General features: G+C 46.3%; 1 protein-coding gene across 5 annotated transcripts in view; it reads right to left on the reverse strand.

The window, feature by feature from the left end:
- The window catches only part of AMOTL1 (angiomotin like 1), a 199,743-nt gene that overhangs the window by 62,504 nt on the left and 111,922 nt on the right, over positions 1 to 25,317 (reverse strand). For all 5 annotated transcript variants that reach the window (XM_052653104.1, XM_052653105.1, XM_052653103.1 and 2 more), the window contains 2 exons: positions 19,074 to 20,007; positions 2,331 to 2,622 (listed from right to left, as the gene is read on the reverse strand). In XM_052653104.1, coding sequence (XP_052509064.1) covers positions 2,331 to 2,622; positions 19,074 to 20,007 — 1,226 coding nt within the window. The remainder of the gene's footprint in view (positions 1 to 2,330; positions 2,623 to 19,073; positions 20,008 to 25,317) is intronic.

The raw sequence follows: 25,317 nt of genomic DNA on the forward strand, positions 1-25,317 counted from the left end.
ACCCGTGCAGGGAAATTGAGTCCCTGCGAGGCTGATTTTGGTTTTCAAAAACAAAAATGGTTATTGACATCAAGAAAGATGTGTGTTACAGGCCAATAAAGATACGTATGAATTTTTGAAAAGTCAATGAAGAATAATAAGAACTCCCAGTTTCTGCATCTTCCCTGTAACTGTTCAAAAATATTTATGGAAAAGCGGGAGAATGACACTGGGCCCTCAGGAGTCTGCACGGCTCCTGGACACGTTTGCCACTGGGCTCCCTCAGAGAGACAGAGAGGAAAAAAAAAAAGCGACAGACTTCCCAGGAAATGCTGAGGTGGCCCGTCCCAATTTTCAGCCTGGACCAGGAAAGAAGCTGCCCGGGAGGCGTGAGAGGCAAGCCGAGGCCTGAGCGTGACTTGCAGGCACTGCCAGGAGCCCGCACACGCACAACCGCGTGACAGGCCCAGGGCGGAGGCCGCCATCTTGGGCAGCCCACCGGTCCCCGCCCCTCGTCTGCCGCCTCCAGGAAAGGCGGTCAGGCCTCTCGGAGCCAAGCCTGGTCTTGACTTGGGGGAGCTCCAGACCCTCGCCGCGGAAGCTCCACACAAACGCGCTGGGACAGGTCCCGTCTGTGAACGGCTGCATCATCCCACCCACAGCACCCAGCCCTCGAGGGGCTGACGGCTCTGACACCCGGACCAGCAGAAAGGCCAGGCTTCACGAAGTCAACACTGAGCAGCCTTGTCATACAGACGCAGTGACCACTGTGGTCCAGCTGGGAGCAAGCCCTGGCCTGAGGAACCAAAGGGCAAGGCTGCTGTGCTCAGGGGGGTTTACGGTCCCACCTTTTCTCTTTACAAAAGCCCCCACCTGCCCAGGACAGAGAAGGCCCCTAGACTCTTATGAGATGGCCCCAACCACACATGCCGCTTTGTCCCCAGAAAGGAAACTCCGGTGCCCTGTGGCTCTGCTGCCTGAAACCATCCTATGACTTTTGTCCCTGACCTGCAGGGCCTTTCTACCCGCAGCTTTTTGGGTGCTGGCGTGTGGGTCATGGTGAAATCACTGCCTGTAACAGTTCACTCTGGATAGATGTCTCCCTGTTGACTTTGGGTCTCGGCATAAAGCCCTAAGAATGAAGGCTGCCGTGCGTCCTAATGATCCCATGACAAAGACACGGGCTGGAATTCTGCAGCATCTCCCCACCTGCTGAGTCACAAGCAGAAGGAGAGCATGTCGGAACTCGCACTCTGCCCTCGGTGCTGAGGCATCACTGCTTTTTTTTTGCAGAGACCAGCTAATGAAACCAGCACGGCAATCACCAGGTTCCTGTGTGAGATCCTAGATGTAAAGAAAGAACCTGTCTCTCTCAGCTTGCTGCTCTATATCCCTCTCGGTGTCCCCTCTCCCACACTGTCCATTTGGGGAGATGCTGTTTAGCTGCTGAGTCCCTGTCCAGGGGCACCTCTCCTTCTCTCCTGTAGCCCCTTGACATTCTACTGCAGGTTTAGCTTGGGTGACTCCCCCCCAACCCCTGCTTTTTTTTTACATAATCAATAGTAAAAGATGTATATCAGTTTTCACAATCAATAGCCAGACAAAAAATACAAGATAATTACAACTGCAAGCCATAATGGGAACATGAGTAACCTAACAATATAAAATAATTACCATTTGGCAGGAGGCCGTCAGGCAGAGTGATGAGGTAAGTGGAAGTACATATATGCACAGATTTTCATCTGCTCAGCCAGCCTATATCTTTTGGTTGGTGCATTTAATCCATTTATGTTTAAGGCAATTATCGATATGTATTATCCTATTACTGTTTTCTTAATTGTTTGGGGTTTATTTTCTGTAGTTAGGTCTTTTTCTTCTCTTGTTTCCTGCCTAGAGAAATTCCTTTGGCATTGGCGATAAAGCTGGTTTGGTGGTGCTGAATTCTCTTAACTTTTGCTTTGTCGGGAAAGCTTTTGATTTCTCCATCAAACCTGAAGGAGTGACTCTCCCTCTTTTGGAAGATAAGCTCCTCCAAGGGAGGCACCCTGGCATATTTATTTTTGTCTTCCTAAAGCCTTACATGGTGCCTGGCATAAAAAGGTGTTGAATTAAACGCTGGCCAGTGAGTCAGTGAATCAACCGCCTTGAGACGTAAGGAACTATGTGCCTTTCGAGAACCTTCCCTCCGGCCTCATCTCGTGCTGTTCCGACAGACTGGGCTCTGTATCCACTTGCTTTCTCCTACTTGATCTGCTCCTCTCACTCCTGCCTTAGGTCCCGCTAGCCCCGGATTCGATCTGTCTACCTGGAGTACTGAGAACCTTCCCCCGCCCCGTGCCAAGCTCCCCTACCTTGTGGAGCTTGTCGGCGTTGTCATAGTAACCCTGAAGCTCCTGGTGCAGCACGCGGTTCTCCTCCGTGAGGATCTCCACCATCTGCTGGGCTCGCTCCACTATCGCGAACGCGTCAGGGCCAAGCTGCTGGCTGGGCGAGGCGGCGGGCGGGGGCGGCGCGGCGCCCAGGGCCATGGGAGGAGCGAGCGGCAGGGGCACGGAGTGCAGCGCCCCGCTGACCGAGGAGTTCTGCGAGGACACCGGGCTGTGCTGCTGCGCCGTGGACGGGAAAGGAAGCTGGCATGGGCGGCTGCAAGGGAACAGACCAGGAGTCAGGGCCAGGGCCACAGGCTGGGGCGGGGGTGGGGGTGGGGTGGGAGGAAAGCCCACAGCACAGGCACTGTGGGTGGTCCCCACCCACAGTGATGCCAGGGGTCAGCATCAACGCAGGGTCCAGGCTGGGCTGAGAGATGCAGCTTCAACCCCCCATCCCACAGATATTCAGCGCTCTCCCTCTGAATCTGCACTGCTCTGGCCATCGGGAAAAGGTGGACCAGACAGACAAGGTCCTTCCCTGCTCTCATGAAGTTTATGTTCTTGGAGAGAGAGAGATGGGCACACCACCAAATGATGAACACACAAAGCTGGGTATTGAAAAGCAATGACACCTCTCCAAGAATCAACCTGAGGGACAGGGACAGGGAATCACTGAGTGGCCAGTTCATACAAAGGGGTCAGGGAAATGGTCTCTGAGAAGCGGACACCTGAGCTGAAGTCTGTTGACAGACATGGAGTAAAGAGTGGCTGGGAGCAGGGGGTGGAGAAGCGGGGGAAGTTTTCCAGGATCAGGGGCGAACGGGACCTAAGGCAGGACGGAGAGGAGCAGATCAAGTGGAAGAAAGCAAGTGGACACAGAGCCCAGATGGCAGGAGCAGCGAGATGAGGCCAGAGGGATGGGCATGGGCCTCTGGGAGCCAAAGCCAGACCCTCCCTTGGAGTGTGGAGGGGGCAGGGGAGGAGCTGTCTTCATGCCTGTGGGTAGGATGTATGTTGGCAAGGATGGACCAAAGGTGCCCAGTGAGGAAACCTGGGAAAGACTGAAGGCGAAAGGAGAAGGGGGTGACAGAAGATGAGATGGTCAGATAGCATCATCAACTCCATGGACGTAAATTAGAGCAAACTCCAGGAGACAGCGCAGGACACAGGAGTGAGCTGCCATCCACGGGGTCACAAAGAGACAGATATGACCTCGTGACTGAACAACAACAGCCAGGTTAAGAAAAACACAGATGTTCCTTGATGGTTCAAATTCTGGTACGAGCTTCTTTATCTGAAGCCATGAATTTTCATCTCCAATCCCCCCTTCGAAGGATCCCCGCCTCCTGATTCTGTTAATCGGTTTCCTAAGAATCACTGTATTTTCTTCCAGCCTACGCCAAGAGCTCCTAACAACAACTCTATAGTATAAACAGCAAAGACAGTCTTGGCATCTAGTTCTGCAACCATGGCTATCTCTGCTCTGTAGACTTGGGGAAACTGGTGTTCTTGTTTACCCCTTCAACCTTTAGGTCTCAGTCTGGGAACTGGGGTGCTAAGAATTATCAGCAACCCCCAAATCACTGACTTCTTTATATCAAAGGGTTGAGCGCCTTCTAGTCCGTAACAGTTTCATGTGTTACCTCCATTCCTTTTGATCCTCCAGGGCCAAATCTCTCAGAACTACCTCCCTTTATCCTCAGGGGTCATCTGACCTTATATTTCCTTTTAAGTATATTTAAGTATATTTGCCGCAGCGTTTTTGGACAGCCTCCATATCTCACTGTGCAAGTGTATCTTACAGCATTAAGCATCCTCTGAATGCTGACTTCTGCAGCTAAACGTCAAACTCTAGAAGAAAGGGTGTCACCTTAGCCCTCCCTACATGGAGATGCAAACGCCCCTAAAGATAACCTCAGAAGAAACCCAGGGATCCCACCCGAGTGACTAACCACTGGCTCTGTTCTGGTACCCAACATCAGAGTGCTCCACCGGGCTCCCAAGCCAGTTTCCAACTAGATCTCCTTATGGTTTTGACCTAGGAGCCCATCCATTTCATGTTAAAATAGCTGGGGTCTAAGCTCCCTGAGTCAAAGTAGGGAACCATGGAGCTTAAGGTGGTTCTTTACTCCTTAAGGGCCTCAGATTTCAGAAAGGAGTGCTCGGGGTGGGGAGGTGTAAACCCTCCCCCTCCCTCCCTTTCCACACCTGCGATTACTATCTGACCTTCTCATTAGAAATAAAGCGTTTCTGCAGTTTGATGAATTTGTGCCTCTTCTACACTGAAGTATATGTGAACGTATTGTCTCGTGTGCATGAGATGTCTGTGTGTACGAGGTCCAACTCCACAGTGAGAGTGAAATGCCCTTGGCTGCCTTTCACAATGCCCAACTTTCACCCCCACACAGGGATTCCTATCAGTTGTGGACCCAAAACACCACAGGTCCTTTGTGAATAAGTGCATTCCTGCAGCCTGGCTAAATTCTACAGTGTATTTTTCATGCAAAGAGGTTACCTTGACAAGAGACAAAATATCACAAATTACACTGCCTCAATCCAAAGGCAGACACCCATTCCCATCTCCAAGTTCTCCCTTCCCACTTCATCCAACGCAGACAACAAGCGTGGCATGTCTCCTTGGAGCTGGGGTGGGCACAGATGAAGCATCAGGCCCCAACAGGACCCTTCAGGCATGGGCTTCAGGGTGGGGCTTCTACCTTTTGATATTCACTGGGCTCTGGCATTTGGAACTCACAATCAAGGATGGGCCTATGTTCTCGGTCATCTTCCCTTATATAACAAAAAAGAAGTTTTCATAATGCCAGCCTAAGTCATCCATGATGGTGACTAGCCACCTGAGTGGCAATGCAGGAAAAAGGTTCTTGCCAAGTTCAGGGACAGAAAGAATGGGTTTTTCAAAATAGGAAGTCTTTTATGATAAGTAGAGAACACTGGCTTCAAAAAATAACCCAGTTACACATTCACGAAGCATGGTATTAAACAACGGACGATGTATAGCCAGGAGACCAAACCACTGTTCCTTGGCTCCACTTCTCAGCCACTGGGGCGGGTGGGCTCAAAGGTCCGTACAAGGCAGATCTGGATGAGAATAAACGAAGGGGAAAGAATGGTGTGTGTGTGTGGCGGGGGGGGGGGGGGGGGGGTGGGGTGGTGTGTGGTGGGGTGTGTGTCACAGGAAAATGTCACACACCATCAGACCAGCGCTATGAATCAAGATATCCTCCACTCCCAAAGATAATGCTACTGATCGGCCACCATTAGGGTAAAGACTTCTTCGCAATGAGGACACAGAGAAAAAAGAAAAAGAGGAGATGGGAACCAATATTTATTGAGAAACTACCTTGTATAGAATTCTATGTTGTGCTGTGCTTAGTAGCTCAGTGGTGTCCGACTCTTTGCAACCCAATGGACTTAGCCCGCCAGATTCCTCTGTCCATGGGAATTCTCCAGGCAAGAATACTGGAGTGGTTGCCACGCTCTACTCCAGAGGATCTTCCTGACCCAGGAACTGAACCAGAGTCTTATGCATTGCAGGGAGATTCTTTACCAGCTGAGCTAGTAAAGGTAAGCCCAGAATTCTATGCCACAACTGTCTATTTGACTAGAGTTCACTTCCTCTGCTGGGGTTTCCCTGGTGGCTCAGATGGTAAAGAATCTCCCTGCAATGTGGGAGACCTGGGTTCGATCCTTGGGTCGGGAAGATCCCCTGGAGAAGGGAATGGCTATCCATTCCAGTCTTCTTGCCTGGAGAATTCCCATGGACAGAGGAGCCTGGTGGGCTGCAGTCCATAGGGTAGCAAAAAGCAGGACACAACTGACCAACTAACACTTTCACTTACTTCCTCTATTAGAATGTGCAGGCAGAGAGCTGTTACTTGACACCTGTCTCGGTGTCCTGGGACTATACCACCACTTGGCTTAAGTTAAAGGACTGAAGGAGTTAATACGTATAAAGCTGGGCACAAATTAAGCACTGGACAAACGTTAGCTATTACCACTATAATTATAATTAGTATCATCTGTATCCCATAGAAGGCTGAGCACTGAAGAATTGATGCTTTTGAATTGTGGTGCTGCTGAAGACTCTTGAGAGTCCCTTGGACTGCAAGGAAATCAAACCAGTCAATCCTTCACTTAATCCTTAATCCTTCACTGGAAGGACTGATGCTGAAGCTGAAGCTCCAATACTTTGGCCACCTCATGCAAAGCGCTGACTCACTGGAAAAGACCCTGATGCTGGGAAAGATTGAGGGCAAAATGAGAAGCGGGTGACAGAGGATGGGATGGTTGGGGGACAGAGGATGGGATGGTTGGATGGCATCACCGACTCAATGAATGTGAACTTCAGCAAAGTCCAGGAGACAGTGGAGGACACAGGAGTCTGACATGCTGCAGTAAAGAGTCGGACACAGCTCAGTGATTGAACGACAACAACCCAGAGCCTAGCCCTGAGTGTGGCTTTCATGAGAAGTCCAATAATTTTCTTCTGTTACAGCTAACATTTATTGAGCACTTTTGACTCCAGCCACTGTAGTATGCACTGCTACACACACCATCTCACCTTGACCTTCATAACTGCCTTATAAAATAGGCATCACTATCAAGTCTCTGTATTTAGGTGAGAAAACAAGGCACAAGAAGGTCTGTGCTAAGTCGCTTTGGTCGTGTCCGACCCTTTGCGACCCCATGGCCTGGAGCCCGCCAAGCTCTTCTGTCCGTGGAATTCTCCAGGCAAGAATACTGGAGTGGGTTGCCATTTCCTTCTCCCAAACAAAATAGAGCAGAGATAACAGAAACATAAAGAAGATGCAAGCACAGGCTTTGGGATTCCAGAGCTTGCAGCTCACTCATTCCGTAAACAGTGCGGGGGAACACAGGGAGGACAGGCAGGCACCCTGTGACCTCTGCTGCCAGGTGCCACGTCCCTGACTCATACTCTAGAGAAAGCATCAGAGCTTTCCGTACGTTCGAGCCCCCTCAGGGGAAGCATGAAGGCTAGAAACCTGCCCCTGTGTTGTTCTCTTGGACTGTTACTTACCTTCAATGCTATTGTCTTTCGCAGGTTAATCTCTTCTACAGAAGCACTCAACTAACACTATTAAGGGTCTATACCATCTGCCAGGAAGCACAACTCATCACCTCGCTTTATCCTCACACACACCAAGACAGGACCACCACCAGGTTCTGCTCCTGTCTCACGGAATTGGAGAAATCTTGGAACACTGAAGAAAGGGATCTTTTCCCGCCTGCCATCGAACTGACTATTAAATATATCTGAGCAGGGCTGAAAAGCCTCTTTGCCCCAAGTCCACAGTGAGGTATTAGAAACAAGAATCAAGGAACATTTAAAGAGCCACATCTGGGATTTCTCTGGTGGTCCAGTGGTTAAGATTTCACCTTCCAATGGAGAGGGTGCACGTTTGAGCCCTGGTCAGGGAACTAAGATTCCACATGCCTCATGATCAAAAAAAAAAAAATCAAAACATAAACCAGAAGCAATACTGTAAGTAATTCAATAAAGACTTTAAAAATGATTCACATCAAAAAAATTTTAATAAAAAAAAAACAAAGAGCCACATCTATGATTCAAAACAGGGTCATACAGGGAATATATATGGGCTGATCTTCCGTCATCGATGATTTGGACCATGACTTTAAAAACGATCCACATCAAAAAAATTTTAATAAAAAAACAAAGAGCCGCATCTATGATTCGAAAATATAGGGTCATACACGGAATATATATGGGCTGATCTTCCATCATTAATGACTTGGGACCGTGACACATAGCCTGACCTGGAATCTGCACTCATTTCTTGCTTGCTAATTTATAGCCCTGCCTGACTCACAGTCTTGACAACCTACCACCACTGGCCTATGTCATGGTTTTGTTCTCTTGAATTTTTATTTAAATATAATTTCATTTTTCATTCATTATTATTCTTCCTAATTAGTAGCATGCATGTTTTCTGAGGGTAGAAAATTATGACTTACACTAAATTGGTACCCAGTACATTTTTGTCAGTTGATTTGGCCCCAGAGCCCAACAGCCAGTTAGGAGGTCATATATGCTCTATGAACTTCAACACTGTTTTATTGAGGAAGAGACCTCTGGTATTTATATTTGATCTGGATAATATAGTTAGAATCTCCAGTCAGGACATTGCTAATTTAATAACACAGCTCCATGTTGCTTCCTTTCTCATACACAAAATGCAGCTCAAGACTGAAGTGATAATGTAATTTGGATTAGGGAAGCAAGGTCATTGGTGACAGCTACTACTCAACAGCCCCTTTGCTTCTCTCTGCACACAACAAGCCTTCATAAATAAGCTTGTTTATATATTCTCTTAAAAAATTTTTTTGGGGGCCGTGCCTCACAGCATGTGGGATCCCCAACCAGGGATCAAACCCATGACCCCTGCATCGGAAGCACAGAGTCTTAACCATTGAACTACCGGGGAAGTTCCCATAAATAAGCTTGTTTAAACATTTGTATTTACACTACACCTAAATGTGTAACGTACTAAACGTGCCATGAATAGCACTTTACCTCCACTGTCATTTCATTCTCACAAGCTTGGACATTCCCTGCTCTCACAACATATATTATTATTCTGTTTTTAAAGTATGCAAACTAAAGCTCAGAGGATTAATAAACCAGAGATCTCAGTCTTTACAAAGCAAAACAATGGGCTATGAACTGGGGGTTGGAACTCACATACCTCTACCACACCAGGGCTATCGCCTCATGCTGGGACATGCAGTATTCCTTAATATGGGCCTCTTTTCTCTGCTTCTTTCTAGCCATGTAACCACGGGCAAGTTTTTAACTTCTTCTTCACCTTTAAATGGGGATAACGGTAGTTATCTACTTCACAGAGTTGTTATGAGAATTAAATGAGACCATGTATATAAAGCACTGCACACAGTGTCTATCATTGGGAAAATACTTAATAACTGCTAGCTAGCCTCTGTTATTCTTATTACACTGCTAATGGGTGTCAGGAGAAAAGCGAAGGATAATGCACCCTTGGGTGTCCCTTCCTCTTACACCCTGTGTGGAGAATCCCAGTCCCTAACACTAAAGCTTCAACCTGGAAACAAAGCAAATGCTAGCACCATAGAAGCTTCTATTTCTGAAGAGATTTCTTGTAATGCAATGCAGAACAAGAGTATAATGTGAAGGTGATGCACATGCATGTCGGGACACTCTCTTGAACACAGATCCTCACTTTCTTCTAGACCTGTACTGTTCAAAACACTAGCCACAAATCACATGTGGCTACTGAACACCTGAAATGTGTCTCATCTGAGCTGAAATGTGCACAAGATATAAAAGGCACATCAAAATTTTAAGACAGTACAAGAAAGGTAAAATATCTCAGCAATTGTTTTTTATGTTGATAACCTGTTGAAATTATAATACTTTAGATATAATGGGCTAAATAAAACATGCATCTAAATGTACGTTTTAAAATGGATTAACTAACGGTACGGAAGTTTCTTAAAAAAACTAAGAATACAGTTACTGTATGATCCAACAATCCTGCTCCTGAGCATATATCCACCAAACACAAAAACCGATTTGAAAAGACACATACACCTCAATGTTCACAGCAGCACTACTTACAATAGCCAAGACATGGAAGCAACCTAAGCGTCCACCCACAGATGAATGGATAAAGAAGATGTGCTAGGCGTACATAGTTGAATATTACTCAGCCATAAAAAGAAAGAAATGCCATTTGCAGCAATCTCTACGATGGACCCAGAGATTCTCATAGTAAGAGAAGTCAGACAAACACAAATGTATGATATCACCTGTATCTGGAATCTTAAAAAAATGAAACAAATGACCTGACTGACAAAACAGAAATAAACTCACAGACACAGAAAACAAACTTATGGTTACAAAAGAGGGGAAGGCTTCGCGGGGGCGGGGGGGGGGGGGGGGCGCGGGGCGGGGGTTGGATAAATTAGGAATTTGGAATTAGCAGATACAAACTACTATACATAAAACAGGTAACAAAGGGAACAATATTCAATAGCAGAAAAAAAATTTAATGTAGTAAGTAAAATGTATAAATGAATCACTTTGCTTCATAGCAGAAACTAACACAAACAACACTGTAAATTAACTATATTCAATTTTTAAAAACGAGTTAACTAAAACATGTTTTTAAATTAATTTTACCTGTTTCTTTTAACTTCATAAAAACGTGGCTGTGAGAAAAATTTTAATTAGATATCTGACCCACATTATATTTCTTTTTTTAAAGGATGTCAATGTCTTTAGTTTTTTAATTTAGCATTTTAAATTTTTAAATTCTTATTATTAGAGTATAGCTGATTTACAATGTCATGTTAGTTTCTGCTGTACAGCAAAGTAAATCAGTTACACACACAGGCACACAAACACACATCTAAAAAAGAGTGTGTGTGTGTATATATATATACAGATATATATATATATATATATACACACACACACACACAAATCTATCTCCACTCTTTTTTAGATTCTTTTCCCTCATAGGTCATTACAGAGTACTGAGTAGAGTTCCCTGCGCTACACAGCAGGTCCTTACTAGTTATCTATTCTATACATAGTGGCATCTATACGTCAATTCCAGTCTTCCAATTTATCCCTCCCCCCTCCCTCCTCAACAGTATATTTCCATTGTTCAGCACTGCTTTGGTCCACACTACATGTACATCAAAAGGTTTCATTTTGGAAACAATTCCAGAATTCAGTGAGCAACAGAGCATTTCATGCAAACAGACCAGTAGTCCCCACTCTACTAACCCCAGATCTGCAAGCATCAATGGTGACCAGCAACCTATATTCAAAATACTATATGTTTTGGGGGCTTCCCAGGTGGCTCAGGGGTAAAGGGTCCGCCTGCCAATACATGAGATGCAGGTTCTGTCCCTGGGAGGGGAAGACCCCCTGGAGAAGGAACTGGCAGCCCACTCCAGTATTCTTGCCTGGAAAATCCCATGGACAGAAGAGCCTGGCGGGCTACAGTCCATGGGTCACAAAAGAGTCGGACATGACTTAGTGACTAAACAAAAACAACAACAACAACATGTTTATCTACAATTAGGCCATCGTGCTAACATTTAATATGGCTTGTGTGATTGCCAAAAGTTGTCTAAAACATAACAGGAAAAGAGATATCAATGGATAAGAAGGATGTGTGACCAAGCAATTCAAAAGAGAAAATGCAAACAGCTAAATAAATTTCCCAAAGCAAAGTTATTAATAGACAACTAAAGTCAAAACAACTTTTTTCAATTTTTCAATATCAACAATCAGTTCAATGAATGTTTACTGAGCTTCAAAGCAAAGATTCTTTAAAATTCTCAAGACATGATACATATTAGGACTTTGCTTGAGTAAAACATTACAGAAAAATGACTAGAAGGAACTATGAAAAAGGACAGAATGACTATCTCCAGATGACAAATTCATGGATTTGTTTTCTCTCTTCCTATTTTTCTATTCTTTATGTAATCTCTACAATGAATATGGGTAGCTATTCAAAAAGTTCTGCACTAATGTATATGTTCATCATAGAAAAACATATACTAGCCACAGGGGCTTCCCTTGTGGCTCAGCTGGTAAAGAATCCGCCTGCAATGCAGGAGACCTGGGTTCGATCCCTGGGTTGGGAAGATCCCCTAGAGAAGGGAAAGGCTACCCACTCCAGTATTCTGGCCTGGAGAATTCCATGGACTGTATAGTGGGGGTCACAAAGAGTCAGATATGACTGAGAGACTTTCTCTTATAGAAAAATTAGAAAATAGAGATAGTAAAAAAATCAGCACTGTTATTTTAATAATCAGAGGAAGTAAACATGACAAAATAATTTTAAAATGAGGTGAAATAACAAATGGCAAGGTTCAAATTTTAAGACTTCTCCGTCAGTAAAAATACCTCTTCCCTAGAGGTTTCCAATTTAGAGTATTTTCTTATATTTTCTGATTGTGAAAGCAACAGTGAACAGAGTATTTAAGAGTGGTTTTGCCTGGATAATGGAACTGCAGGCAATTTCTATTTCCCTTCTTAACCATTTTTTAGGGAGTGGGGAAGTGGGAGTTATAGGATCTATATTACTAGATTTTTTATAATGAAAGCGTTTCATTGTTGTAAGGAAGAAAATCAGTCACTTTCAGGAAACATCAGCTACAACAAATTACAGATAAAGAAATTGAGGCTCTGAGAACTTAAGCAATTTGCTACAAAGTGGAAGAGCCAGGACTTAAAACCCCTCAAATCTTCTTTCCCAAACCCACAGCCTTCCCACCTGGACCCCTCTGGTGGTGTGACACAGGACTCTTAAGTGTTCAGACTGAGTCTAGACTCTTGGGTAAACTAAAACCCAAACTATGGCGAGGCAGGATGCGTATGGATGATCCTCTTGTTTGGAGAAGCCACGCATTTAATGCACTGCAGCTGGAGTTGTGTTACATTTCCTGAGAAAGCAACCTAAACTTGACCCCAGCCTTTTCAAATTCCCACACCGCAGAGTTGCTCCTCACAATAAACAGGGCATTTTACTTGGCTCACCCAGCCACAATTCAGCTTAAAAATTGTACAAACTCGTAAATTTGAATGCTGGTATTCAAAACACATGTTTAGCTGGTGGAATTAAAAAAAAAAAACAAAAAACTCCCTGGCCTCATTTCTGTTCAGAGCAACGCATGGTGGTTAATCCAAAAACTTTGGATTTAGCTCACCTTTTAATGCCACATAGCAATTCATTTTCGTTAACTATCTAAACTGCAAATCCGCACTTTGGAAACACACTCACTCCGAAAATCCCCCTTCCTCCTCTAGCCTTTTCCAACTCAGAGTGAGAGAGGGCCACTGAACATTCTCTGTTGTACTGCACAGCACATTTGAGACCTCACACCCACCCAGAGTAAAGCTGCTCTTCAGCCCGAATTCTCACGCGTGTTGCACTCTGGCCACACTGCCGTGTCTGCGTGGGTTCCTGGCGAGAGGCATGGTTTCTCTCTAATCGGCCACGTGGGCTCCAGGACTCTCCTCTTTGCTCCCCCTCTCCCCACTGCACTGTCTGACACGTTCCCAGAGAGCATGGGGGCTTCCCTGGTGGCTCAGACAGTGAAGAATCCATCTGCAATGCAGGAGACCCAGGATCCATCCCTGGGTCGGGATGATCCCCTGGAGGAGGGCATAGCAATCCACTCCAGTATTCTTGCCTGGAGAATCCCAGGGATGGAGGAGCCTGGCGGGCTACAGTCCATGGGGTCGCAGAAAGTTGGACACAGCTGAAGCACCTGAGCACCAGAGAGCATCAGGAACTTTGACTCTGTGCTAAATAAAACCAAACCAGGAGGTTTTTCCAGAGGAAAATTCATCGTGAATATTCTAAGGAAAACATGCATGATTTGGGAGGCTGAGCACACCGCAGGGTCCCTCCATGAATGCAGGAAGCCATGAGCCCCCTGAACTGATGGGAAGGATGGCAGTGGTGATAGCTGGCCTGTGAAGAGACAAAGCAAGCATGTTCTGTGGAAGGGGATCCATGGCACCACTGGCTCTGACGTCATCTCTTTTTAAATATTTATTTGGGGGATCTTTGTTGTGGCATTTGGAATCTTGAGTTGCAGCATGCAAACTTAGCTGTGGTGTGTGAGATCTAGTTCCGCAGTATTCATTCATGCCTTCACTTCCATTAATGGGACAGACCAGTCAGTCCTAAAGGAAATCAATCCTGAATATTCATTTTAAGGACTGATGCTGAGGCTCCAATACTTTGGCCACCTGATGTGAAGAGCTGATTCATTTGAAAAGACCCTGATGCTAGGAAAGGTTGAAGACGGGAGGAGAAGGGGACGACAGAGGATGAGATCGCTAGATGGCATCACTGACTCAATGTACATGAGTTTGACTAAATTCCAGGAGCTGGTGATGGACAGGGAGGCCTGGCATGTTGCGGTCCATGGGGTCACGAAGAGTCGGACACGACTGAGCAACTGAACTGAAGTGATGAAAGTCAAGGAGGCCTTGACCAGTGACCTGTCCATGGGGTTTCCCACAAGAAGAGACCATGACCTGTTACACAGCTCCCATGGTCCGCGAATCCGAGCAGGTGAGAGAATCCGTAAGCTATGGTAAATCAGTAACGAAGGCCAGAACTCCAGGTTCTTACTCATCCTAAGCTCTGTGCCCTTCAGACCTTTCCATCTCTAGACAGAAAGCAGTGAAGTCTCGACAGTGTGTGATGGATGGGGTGAGAGCGCTGAATATCCACAACATACTGAGCCCATCTTTGCAGCTCGAGGCCAGAACACGAGCCCAATTCAGACAAAGGCCTCCCTGACTCAAGGGCCGTCCATGACGCACTGACCCAACAGCCGGCGGCTTCCCAAACCATCACTGTTAATGACAAACTGTTAAGCACAAGGGAAGGTCACAGTGAAGTTAAAGGGAGACCTGCTCTTCTCTGGGCTCCCCAGGTGGCTGAGCGGGAAAGAACCTGCCTGCCACTGCAAGAGCCGCCGGAGGCATAGGTTTGATCCCTGGGTCGGGAAGGTCCCCTGCAGGAGGGCATGGCAACCCACCCCAGTATTCTTGCCTGGAGAATCCCATGGACAGAGGAGCCTGGCGGGCTGCAGTTCACAGGGCTGCAGAGTTGGAAATGACTGAGCACGCATGCAATGGCTCTTCTTTTGGGTCAAAGATAGCTTGAACATCACACCGTGCTGAGCTTCAGATCCAGTCCTTGGAGCTCAGACCACACTGAATGTGTCTGAAGCAGGGCTGGTGTGGACGCAACTCTGTTTACCCTGCTTGCCAAAGGCTGCCCTGGGGGAGCCATGCTGGCGAGCTGCGGCCAGGCTCACAAAGCCACCTTGTAGCTCTGGGGCTGAGCCTCAATGGTCTGTCTGTTACATCTTCTAGGGCATTTTGATGTGTCATGTGGACCCAGCTGCCAAGCCCAGCAACCAGCTCAAATCCTTCAGACACTGCTTCTTCTTTCTGACGTCATCACATCGAAACACATGACACCGCCCACAAATACCTGGGCAGCCCTCCAGGAATAGCTTCCTCCTCCCCCTTTCTGTCTTCCACTCACAGCATACCTACTGCCAAGTAGTAAAAAAGCAGCAAGACCCCTTTATGCCCTGCCACGTAACCAAGAATAAAGCCCGAGAGAAGTAAGGAGACTGGGGATATTTCCACTTTTGATCAAGCTCTAGACACAGGGTTAAATGATTAAGAGAAAGAAAATGTGAACTATCACAACCCAAACTCTGATATGACTCTGCAATCAGTACCATGGATTATTTAACTCTGGCAAATCAATGTGCTAATAACCAGAGATTTGAAGATATATTTTTCCTCTTCCAACCTGATAGCTTTTAAATTTCAATTTCTCCTTGGCTTAAAGATTCATAAAAGGGTGAGAACAAGAGCTCTCCCAGGCTGCATTTGGACACCCCAGTGGGGTCACACTGTGTCCACTGCATCCTGCTGCCTGTCAGGGGCCTGCAGGTCAGTACATTGCTTCAAAACTGCCACTGCCACCGAAGGCAGGGAAACGGGTCAGCAGCTGCCAAGTGAGTGACAGGCCAGCTCACTCTCTCTGCCAAGGCCCAGTCACTCTCTTTTCAGAAGATGTACAGCCAAAGTAGGCCCTGCACCCAGCCATTGGGGTCACTCGGGAAAATCTCAGCTCATTTGATTTGGAATCTGATCAATAAAGCCTCTGGCGAGAATGAAGACACAGCCATAACAGGCAGTGACCCACTTGTCTTCTGTTATGCTCCACAGTCTCCCCAGGCAGAGCAAGCTCAGAAACATCTGCTGCTGCTGCTAAGTCGCTTCAGTCGTGTCCAATTCTGCAACCCCATAGATGGCAGCCCACCAGGCTCCCCCGTCCCTGGGATTCTCCAGGCAAGAACACTGGAGTGGGTTGCCATTTCCTTCTCCAATGCATGAAAGTGAAAAGTGAAAAGTGAAACTGAAGTCACTCAGTCATGTCCGACTCTCAGCGACCTCATGGACTGCAGCCCACCAGGCTCCTCCGTCCACAGGATTTTCCAGGCAAGAGTACTGGAGTGGGTTGCCATTGCCGTTTCCGAAACAAAAACATCTAAACTCTAGCAATTTCCAAATGGGTATCTCCATAGCCAACTTCTCTCCTGAGAGTTTGCTTTCCAACTGCCTTATTTCCAAGTGTCCATATCTAATCAATCATTAAATGATGTCAGCTCTATTTCTCTTAGCATATAACGCTCCTCCATACCTACGGTCTCAAAGCTGGGCTACCCTCCCCAGGTCTTAACTGGACACAACTGACCCCATCTCTGATGGTCCTCATGGCTTCGAGGTTCCCCTTTCTCTAATTCATCCTTTGCTGCCGTTAACATTAGCCTAGTAAACATCAATACAGTCTTTACTGAAAAGCACTGGCTCTTGCAATTGTTTATGGATAAATTCTAAACTCTTTAGTATGACACTCGAAGATCTTCATCAACTGGTCTCAGTTGCCTTGTCCAAACACACTTTCTGCCACTTCCTACCCCGCCATGGCTCTTCATGACTGCAGCTCATGCCAGACAAAACCCCCTAAGCTCTGGTCTGAAGTAATGGCCTTTCCCTGCATAGCATCTCTGGCTACTTCACCTCTATCCCACAGCTCTGATTTATTCTTCAAGACCCAACTCAAACGTCACCTCCTCAATGCAGCTCTCCCCAAGCCCTTGAGCTGTGAGTCATAGCACTCTGTCCGGTTCTCGAATGCTCTCTGCACCTTTCTATCCTAAAACGGTACCCTGTAGCCCAAGGATCTGTTCAGATGCTGGCTTCCCTGAGACGATGCTGGGAGGACCTTGAGGGTGGAAACTGTATCTTTATCTCTGAACTGAGTACAGGGCTGCACAGACTACACACACGGTAAGTGCTGCTGAACCCATCAGTAGGAGCAATTAGGGCGATGGAGGGAAAATGGTTTTGAGAGTCAGGATACCTGAGCCTGACTCCAGCCGCCTCAGAGTTGAGTAAACTGAGTTTCTCATCTCTCGAATAAACAGAGCTTCTTCCCTGGTGGCTCAAACGGTAAAAGAATCTGCCTGCAATGCAGGAGACCTGGGTTCGATCCCTGGGTCAGGAAGATCCCCAGGAGAAGGGCATGGCAACCCACTCCAGTATTCTTGTCTGAAGAATCCCATGGACAGAGGAGCCTGGTGGGCTACAGTCTACAGGGTCACGAAGAGTTGGACACGACTGAGCGACTAACACTTTCACTTTTCTACTGATTAAAGGGGTGAGGCTGTATGATTTCTAGGTCCCTTTAGCTCCTCTGTTCTAGAATTCAGACTACATTTTCCTTTAAAATCTACAGTGAAGAAAGACTCTATAAAACCCCATGGTAATAACATGTTCCAGAAGTTTGGACACTCTCCACAAAGCCAGCCAGGAAAACCACTGCTCCTCTAGCCCACTGGGCCAAGCTCCCCAGGGACAGCCCGCAATGGAGGCTCCGCCCTAAACTCAGAAATCCCCACCCGCCTTCTGGAACACCTGGAGAAAATCCCCAGTTGACCTCTATTCTGTCTTACTCTATATATTTTGGCCAAAATGCTGCTTACTAAATATTGTGCACAGACCAAAAAAAAAAAAAAAAAAAACTGATGACAAAAACCTAATATGCCTTGAAAATAATGAGTGTTAAAACCATGAGTGAAACCACTAGGCTTACTGTGGAAAACGGTATGAAGGTTTCTCAAAACACTAAAACAGAACTACCGTATGACCCAGCAATTCCACTCCTGGGTATATATCTGAGAAAAATTAAAACACTAATTCAGAAAGACACATGCATCACAGTATTCACAGCAGCATTCTAAGTGGCTCAATGGAAAAGAATCTGCCTGCTAATGCAGGAGACACAGGTTCGATCCCTCTGCTGGGAAGATCTCCTGGAGGAAAAAATGGCAACCCACTCCAATATTCTTGCCTGGAAAAATCCCATGGACAGAGGAGCCTGGTGGGCTACAGCCCACGGGGTTGCAAAGAGTTGGACACAACTGAGCAACTGAGCACGCACGTTCGCAAAAGTGTTCAAAGGGGCACAGATCAAGAATCGTGCGTTCACAGATGATGCAACTTCACAGAAGATAGGGAAGCAACCCAAGTATCATCAACTGATCAATGGATAAAGAAGCTGTGGTAGATACACATGACGGAATACCACTCAGTCATATTAAAGAATGAAGGTTCGCCGTTTGCAGCAACACAGATGGACCTGGAGGGCACTCTGCTAACTGCAATAGGTCAGACAGAGAGAGACAAGCACTGTTTGATATCACTAATATGTGGAATCTAAAAAAATACAACAAACTAGTACAAGTGATATAAAAGAAACAGACTCAGGCATACAGCGAACAAACTAGTGGTGACCAGTGGGGAAGGGAAGGAGGAGGGGCAGTGTAGGGGCAGGGGATTAAGAGGAACAGACCATTAGCTATAAAACAGGCTACAAGGATACACTGTAAGACATGGGGAATATAGCCAATATTTTATAATAACTATAGACGGGGCATAATCTTTAAAAATTATGCATCACTCTATTGTACATCTGCAAAATAGTAATAATATTATCTATCAACTAGACTTCAATTAAAAGAATAAATTTTTTAAAATTCTCTAGGCTAGATAATCACCTTGTTACCCCGTACTCTGGGGGTGGCTGGTACCTCAGGACGGCCACTTCTGTCCTTGCAGGCTGGGGCGCAGGGTAAGGCTTGACCATCTCGTGGAGCAGCCCGGGGTGCTGGTCACTGTAGAACAGTCCATGCTCCTGGGTCTTGCTGACCGGGGACACCATCTGCTTGGTCTTGAAGGGGTACTCAGGTGGAGGTCCTCGGGGGTCCAGCATCTTGGCTGCAGGCTGGGCTGGGGAGGGGCCCCCTCCCGCCTTAAACGCCTTCCCGTTCCCGGGGCCAGGGAGGTGCTGCTTGGCGCCATTCCTCTCCAGCGACAGCTGCATGATCCTCTCGCTGAGAGAGCGGACGTGGCCCTGCTTGAGCTCCTTCAGCGCCTCGTCCTTGTGCGCCTGTCCGCTGTTGGCGCGGCTCACCGTCGGCCTGCCCTCAGTCCGGGCCTTCTGACTGGTGCCCCCGGCCATGTAGTAGCTGTGCCCCACGGCCCCTGGTTGCTGCTGCTGGGGCGGCGGCGGCGGCTGCTGTCCCCGGAAGAACTGGGACTGCGCCTTGGCCTCCTCGTACGTGGGCAGCTCCTCGTTGTTCTGCTGAGGCTGTGCGGACCGCACCTGTTTCTCCATCACAGTGTTGTCCACCTGGTGTTCCTGACCCTGCGGTTCCTGGCGTGCTGACTGGTAGACCATTTGTGGGTCTTCTTGAGCGAGGTTTTCCGTGGAAGAAAAGTTGTTGGTGGGGTGGGCTGGCCCTGCACTCCCTGTGGCCTGGTGCTGAATGGCCAGCAAGTTCATGTTCTCGGTCGGGGTGCCATAGCGCAGTTGCTCCTGGATCAGCCGCTGTAACACTGTTCCAGCTGCCGCATCCTCGGAACCTCTCATCTCCACCTCTGGGATCCTCGGGAAGTTCGGGGGGTGGAAGTTACAGAGAGGATCCTCAACTGGAAGATAAACATGGGAAAAACATGTCAGGCTGTTCCATACAGGTCTCAGTGTATATTGTGAATAATGAACTTTCTAATGATAGAGGCATTTAAAGTGTTCCAATACCCCGTCACCCCCATTTACCCTGCCGTTTATCCCAGGGAGCCTCTCTCCAGCTCAGTGCGCCTCTCCCACTCTTCCTCCCCTCACTTCCTGCTTCCTTCTAGACCCTGGTCAGGCCTTCACGCTCTCCCTTTAAGCTCTCCACTGACCCCTTCTCTTCATCATATAAACAGTCTTTCCCATCTTAAAAAAATAAAAATCAGAACAACAACAACAACCAAAGAAACCACCTTCTCACAGCCCAGTGTAAACCTCTAAGTGCTACCCGGCTTCTCTTCTCTCTTCTTTTCTAACTGTCCTCAGAAAGCAAGCAACCGACACTTGCCGTCTCCACTTTTCGAACACTCCAGCCACTGCCCGCCCTACTGCTCTGAGAGTTCAAGTTCCAGCAACACACCAAGAACATAGAGTTCCCAAACATGCTAGCTCTCTCTGGCCTCCAGGACTTTGTCCCCATTCATCCCTCTGCCTGGAAAGATGCATCTCACTACATTTTTCTTGGGAAAGTCCTAGATGTGCTTTGAGTGATGGCTCTAAGGCTGCCTTCTAAGTAAAACCCTTCTTGCTGCAGCCCAGCAGGCTTGAGCCCTCCTTCTCCGATATCGAACCTCTGTTGTCATATATCCCAAAGACCAATCATCACAAGCTGCGGTTTAGTTGCTAAGTTGTGTCAGATGGCACTTATTTATGTAAACAAGACTTTGAACATCTTAAAAGCAGAGATCGTGGCTCCTCATCTGGGTCTCCCTAGCATACAACTCTATGGTTTTTCCAGTAGTCATGTATGGATGTGAGAGCTGGACCACAAAGAAGGCTGAGCACTGAAAAACTGATGCTTTTGAACTGTGGTGCTGGAGAAGACTCCTGAGAGTCCCGTGGACTGCAAGGAGATCAAACCAGTTAATCCTGAAGGAAATCAACCCTGAATATTCAATGAAAAGACTGATGCTGAAGCTGAAGCTCCAATATTTTGGCCACCTGATTCAAAGAGCTGTCTCATTGGAAAAAACCCTGATGCTGGGATAGACTGAAGCCAGGAGGACAAGGGGATGACAGAGGGTGAGATGGTTGGATGGTATCATGGACTCAATGGACATGAGTTTGAGCTAACTCTGGGAGATGGTAAAGGACAAGGAAGCCTGGTGTGCTGTGGTCTATGGGGTTGCAAAGAGTTGGATTCAACTTAGCAATTGAGCAACAACAAGCAACCTAGTGCCTGCATGTAATGGGTGTCAAACATTTAACCAGTAAAAGAATACCATGAAATATATAATTCATGCCTTTTCACAAAAGTACTTAGAAGGAGTGTACTGAGGATATTTATAGCAACAGGCTAGTAAACATTCTACTACTTACTACTGATAAGACTCTGAGCAAATCACTTGCTGTCTTTGGGCTCAAAATCCTTACTTGTAAATGGAGGGAGCTAAGTGAGCCCATCTCTAAGTAGCCTTCAGCCCTACAATTCCAAGCAGTGATGGTTCTGTGTTTTATATATACGAAGGACACATTATTTCCCCCCAAACCGTCTCTCTTCCCCAAAGTTGCCTTTTTTCTGATAAATGGCATCCTCATCTATGACCAAAGAGTCATCCAGACACAAAGTGCAGATACCATTTTGTCCCTTTTGTTTCCTTTGCTCCCTCCATTTTTTTAAAGAAGTTTTTTTTTTTTAATTGTTGAATTGTAGAGGTACTTCATTAATTTATTTATCTATGTATTTGGCCACACCACATGGCATGTGGGATCTTAGGTCCCCAACCAGCGGTCAAATCCATGTCCCCTGCATTGGAAGCATGGAGTCGGAACCACTGAACTGCCAGGAAAGTCCCCTTTGCTCCCTACATTTAATCAAGTGCCAAGCTAGGTTTTCAGTTTATAGTAAAATAAGAAAAAAATGAAGGTGGTTGCGATACTCTTACAAGATATATAAATACACACATACTCACACATATATATGTGTATATACCTAGATACACATAAACTGAGTTTACTACCTTCTTTTAGCAGGGGCTGCTATCAAGGACTATATTCCTCTTATACTTTTCGGTATTAAAATATGAGAAAAGGTGACAGTAGATGATATTTTGGGTGTCTTTGTAACAGCAAAGACTGCAGCCCCAGCTTCTATGATCTCAACCATTCCCCGGGTTCCAGCTCCCCTACTGCTGCTGCTGCTGCTAAGTCGCTTCAGTCGTGTCCGACTCTGTGCGACCCCATAGACAGCAGCCCACCAGGCTCCCCCGTCCCTGGGATTCTCCAGGTAAGAACACTGGGTTGCCATTTCCTTCTCCAATGCATGAAAGTGAAAAGTGAGAGTGAAGTCGCTCAGTTGTGTCCGACTCTTAGCGACCCCATGGACTGCAGCCTACCAGGCTCCTCTGTCCATGGGATTTTCTAGGCAAGAGTAATGGAGCGGGGTGCCACTGCCTTCTCTGCCAGCTCCCCTAACCAGTTGCTAAATGTCCTGAACAGCCTAACATCTGGCCTTGTCACTGGCCTTCTCTTTCAATCAACAGTGTATTTATTACCTGTCTTCTACTAGAATTCTCTAGCACCAGGGAACAGACAGCCTTATCTTAACACATGCGGTGAACCCACTGTCTACAACACTACCACGATACACAAAAGGCATTCAGGAAAGAACTGCTGGGGGGGTGGGAGATATCTTAGAAGTTTGCGATTAACATATACACAGTACTATAGTGGCTCAGACGGTAAAGCGTCTGTCTGCAATGCAGGAGACCCGGGTGCGATCCCTGGGTTGGGAAGATCCCCTGAAATGGCAGCCCACTCCAGTATTCTTGCCTGGAAAATCCCATGGACCGCAGAGCCTGGTAGGCTACCGTCCATGGGGTTGCAAAGAGTCGGACACGACCGAGTGACTTCACCTTCACATCCACTTTTCATATATGAAATCAGTAACCAACAAGGACCTACTGCATAGCACAGGGAACTATATTTGATATCTTGTAATAATCTATAGCTGTGAAAAGAAGAGAAGTGAAAAGCCAAGGAGAAAAGGAAAGATATAAGCATCTGAATGCAGAGTTCCAAAGAATAGCAGGAAGAGATAAGAAAGCCTTCTTCAGCGATCAATGCAAAGAAATAGAGGAAAACAACAGAATGGGAAAGACTAGAGATCTCTTCAAGAAAATTAGAGATACCAAGGGAACATTTCATGCAAAGATGGGCTCGATAAAGGACAGAAATGGTAGGGACCTAACAGAAGCAGAAGATATTAAGAAGAGGTGGCAGGAATACACAGAAGAACTGTACAAAAAAGATCTTCACAACTTGGATAATCACGATGGTGTGATCACTCACCTAGAGCCAGACATCCTGGAATGTGAAGTCAAGTGGGCCTTAGAAAGCATCACTACGAGCAAAGCTAGTGGAGGTGATGGAATTCCAGTAGAGCTATTTCAAATCCTGAAAGATGATGCTGTGAAAGTGCTGCACTCAATATGCCAGCAAATTTGGAAAAATCAGCAGTGGCCACAAGACTGGAAAAAGTCAGTTTTCATTCCAATTCCAAAGAAAGGCAATGCCAAAGAATGCTCAAACTACCACACAATTGCACTCATCTCACACACTAGTAAAGTAATGCTCAAAATTCTCCAAGCCAGGCTTCAGCAATACGTGAACCATGAACTTCCAGATGTTCAGGCTGGTTTTAGAAAAGGCAGAGGAAGCAGAGATCAAATTGCCAACATCCGCTGGATCATGGAAAAATCAAGAGAGTTCCAGAAAAACATCTATTTCTGCTTTATTGACTATGCCAAAGCCTTTGACTGTGTGGATCACAATAAACTGTGGAAAATTCTGAAAGAGATGGGAATACCAGACCACCTAACCTGCCTCTTGAGAAATCTGTATGCAGGTCAGGAAGCAAGAGTTAGAACTGGACATGGAACAACAGACTGGTTCCAAATAGGAAAAGGAGTACGTCAAGGCTGTATATTGTCACCCTGCTTATTTAACTTATATGAGGAGTACATCACGAGAAACGCTGGACTGGAAGAAACACAAGCTGGAATGAAGATTGCTGGGAGAAATATCAATAACCTCAGATATGCAGATGACAACACCCTTATGGCAGAGAGTGAAGAGGAGCTAAAAAGCCTCTTGATGAAAGTGAAAGAGGAGAGTGAAAAAGTTGGCTTAAAGCTCAACATTCAGAAAACGAAGATCATGGCATCTGGTCCCATCACTTCATGGGAAATAGATGGGGAAACAGGGGAAACAGTGTCAGACTGTATTTTTTTAGGCTCCAAAATCACTGCAGATGGTGACTGCAGCCATGAAATTAAAAGATGCTTACTCCTTGGAGGAAAAGTTATGACCAACCTAGATAGTATATTCAAAAGCAGAGACATTACTTTGCCGACTAAGGTCGGTTGAGTCAAGGCTATGGTTTTTCCTGTGGTCACGTATGGATGTGAGAGTTGGACTGTGAAGAAGGCTGAGCACCGAATAATTGATGCTTTTGAACTGTGGTGTTGGAGAAGACTCTTGAGAGTCCCTTGGACTGCAAGGAGATCCAACCCGTCCATTCTGAAGGAGATCAGCCCTGGGATTTCTTTGGAAGGAATGATGCTAAAGCTGAAGCTCCAGTACTTTGGCCACCTCACGCGAAGAGTTGACTCATTGGAAAAGACTCTGATGCTGGGAGGGATTGGGGGCAGGAGGAGAAGGGGACGACAGAGGATGAGATGGCTGGATGGCATCACTGACTCGATGGACGTGAGTCTGAGTGAACTCTGGGAGTTGGTGATGGACAGGGAGGCCTGGCGTGCTGCAATTCATGGGCTCACAGAGTCGACACGACTGAGCGACTAAACTGATACTGAGCTGAATAATCTATAATGGAAAAAAATCTGAAATATAATCGACATATACAGATATACAGATATAACTGAATCACTTCGCTATACACTTGAAATTAGCACAGTATTGTAAATTAACTATACTTCAGTTAAAAAAATGGTTTAAAAAACAAGAAAGAATTGCTGAGTAAAAACTCTACAGACTGGTTTCTGAAGCTCACCTCTGATCTACCCTTCGTGAGCTCAGGCAATTACTTGGCTTCTCTGAACCTCTCTCTCCTCTGAGGTCAGGCTTCATATCTACTTCACAGGATGGTATGTGGAATAAATTCAAACTCACTGCTCATTTTCAGAGAATGTGCACAGTAACTGAGA

Source organism: Budorcas taxicolor, chromosome 15 (assembly GCF_023091745.1).
Source record: "Budorcas taxicolor isolate Tak-1 chromosome 15, Takin1.1, whole genome shotgun sequence".
NCBI classification, from domain to species: Eukaryota; Metazoa; Chordata; class Mammalia; order Artiodactyla; family Bovidae; genus Budorcas; species Budorcas taxicolor.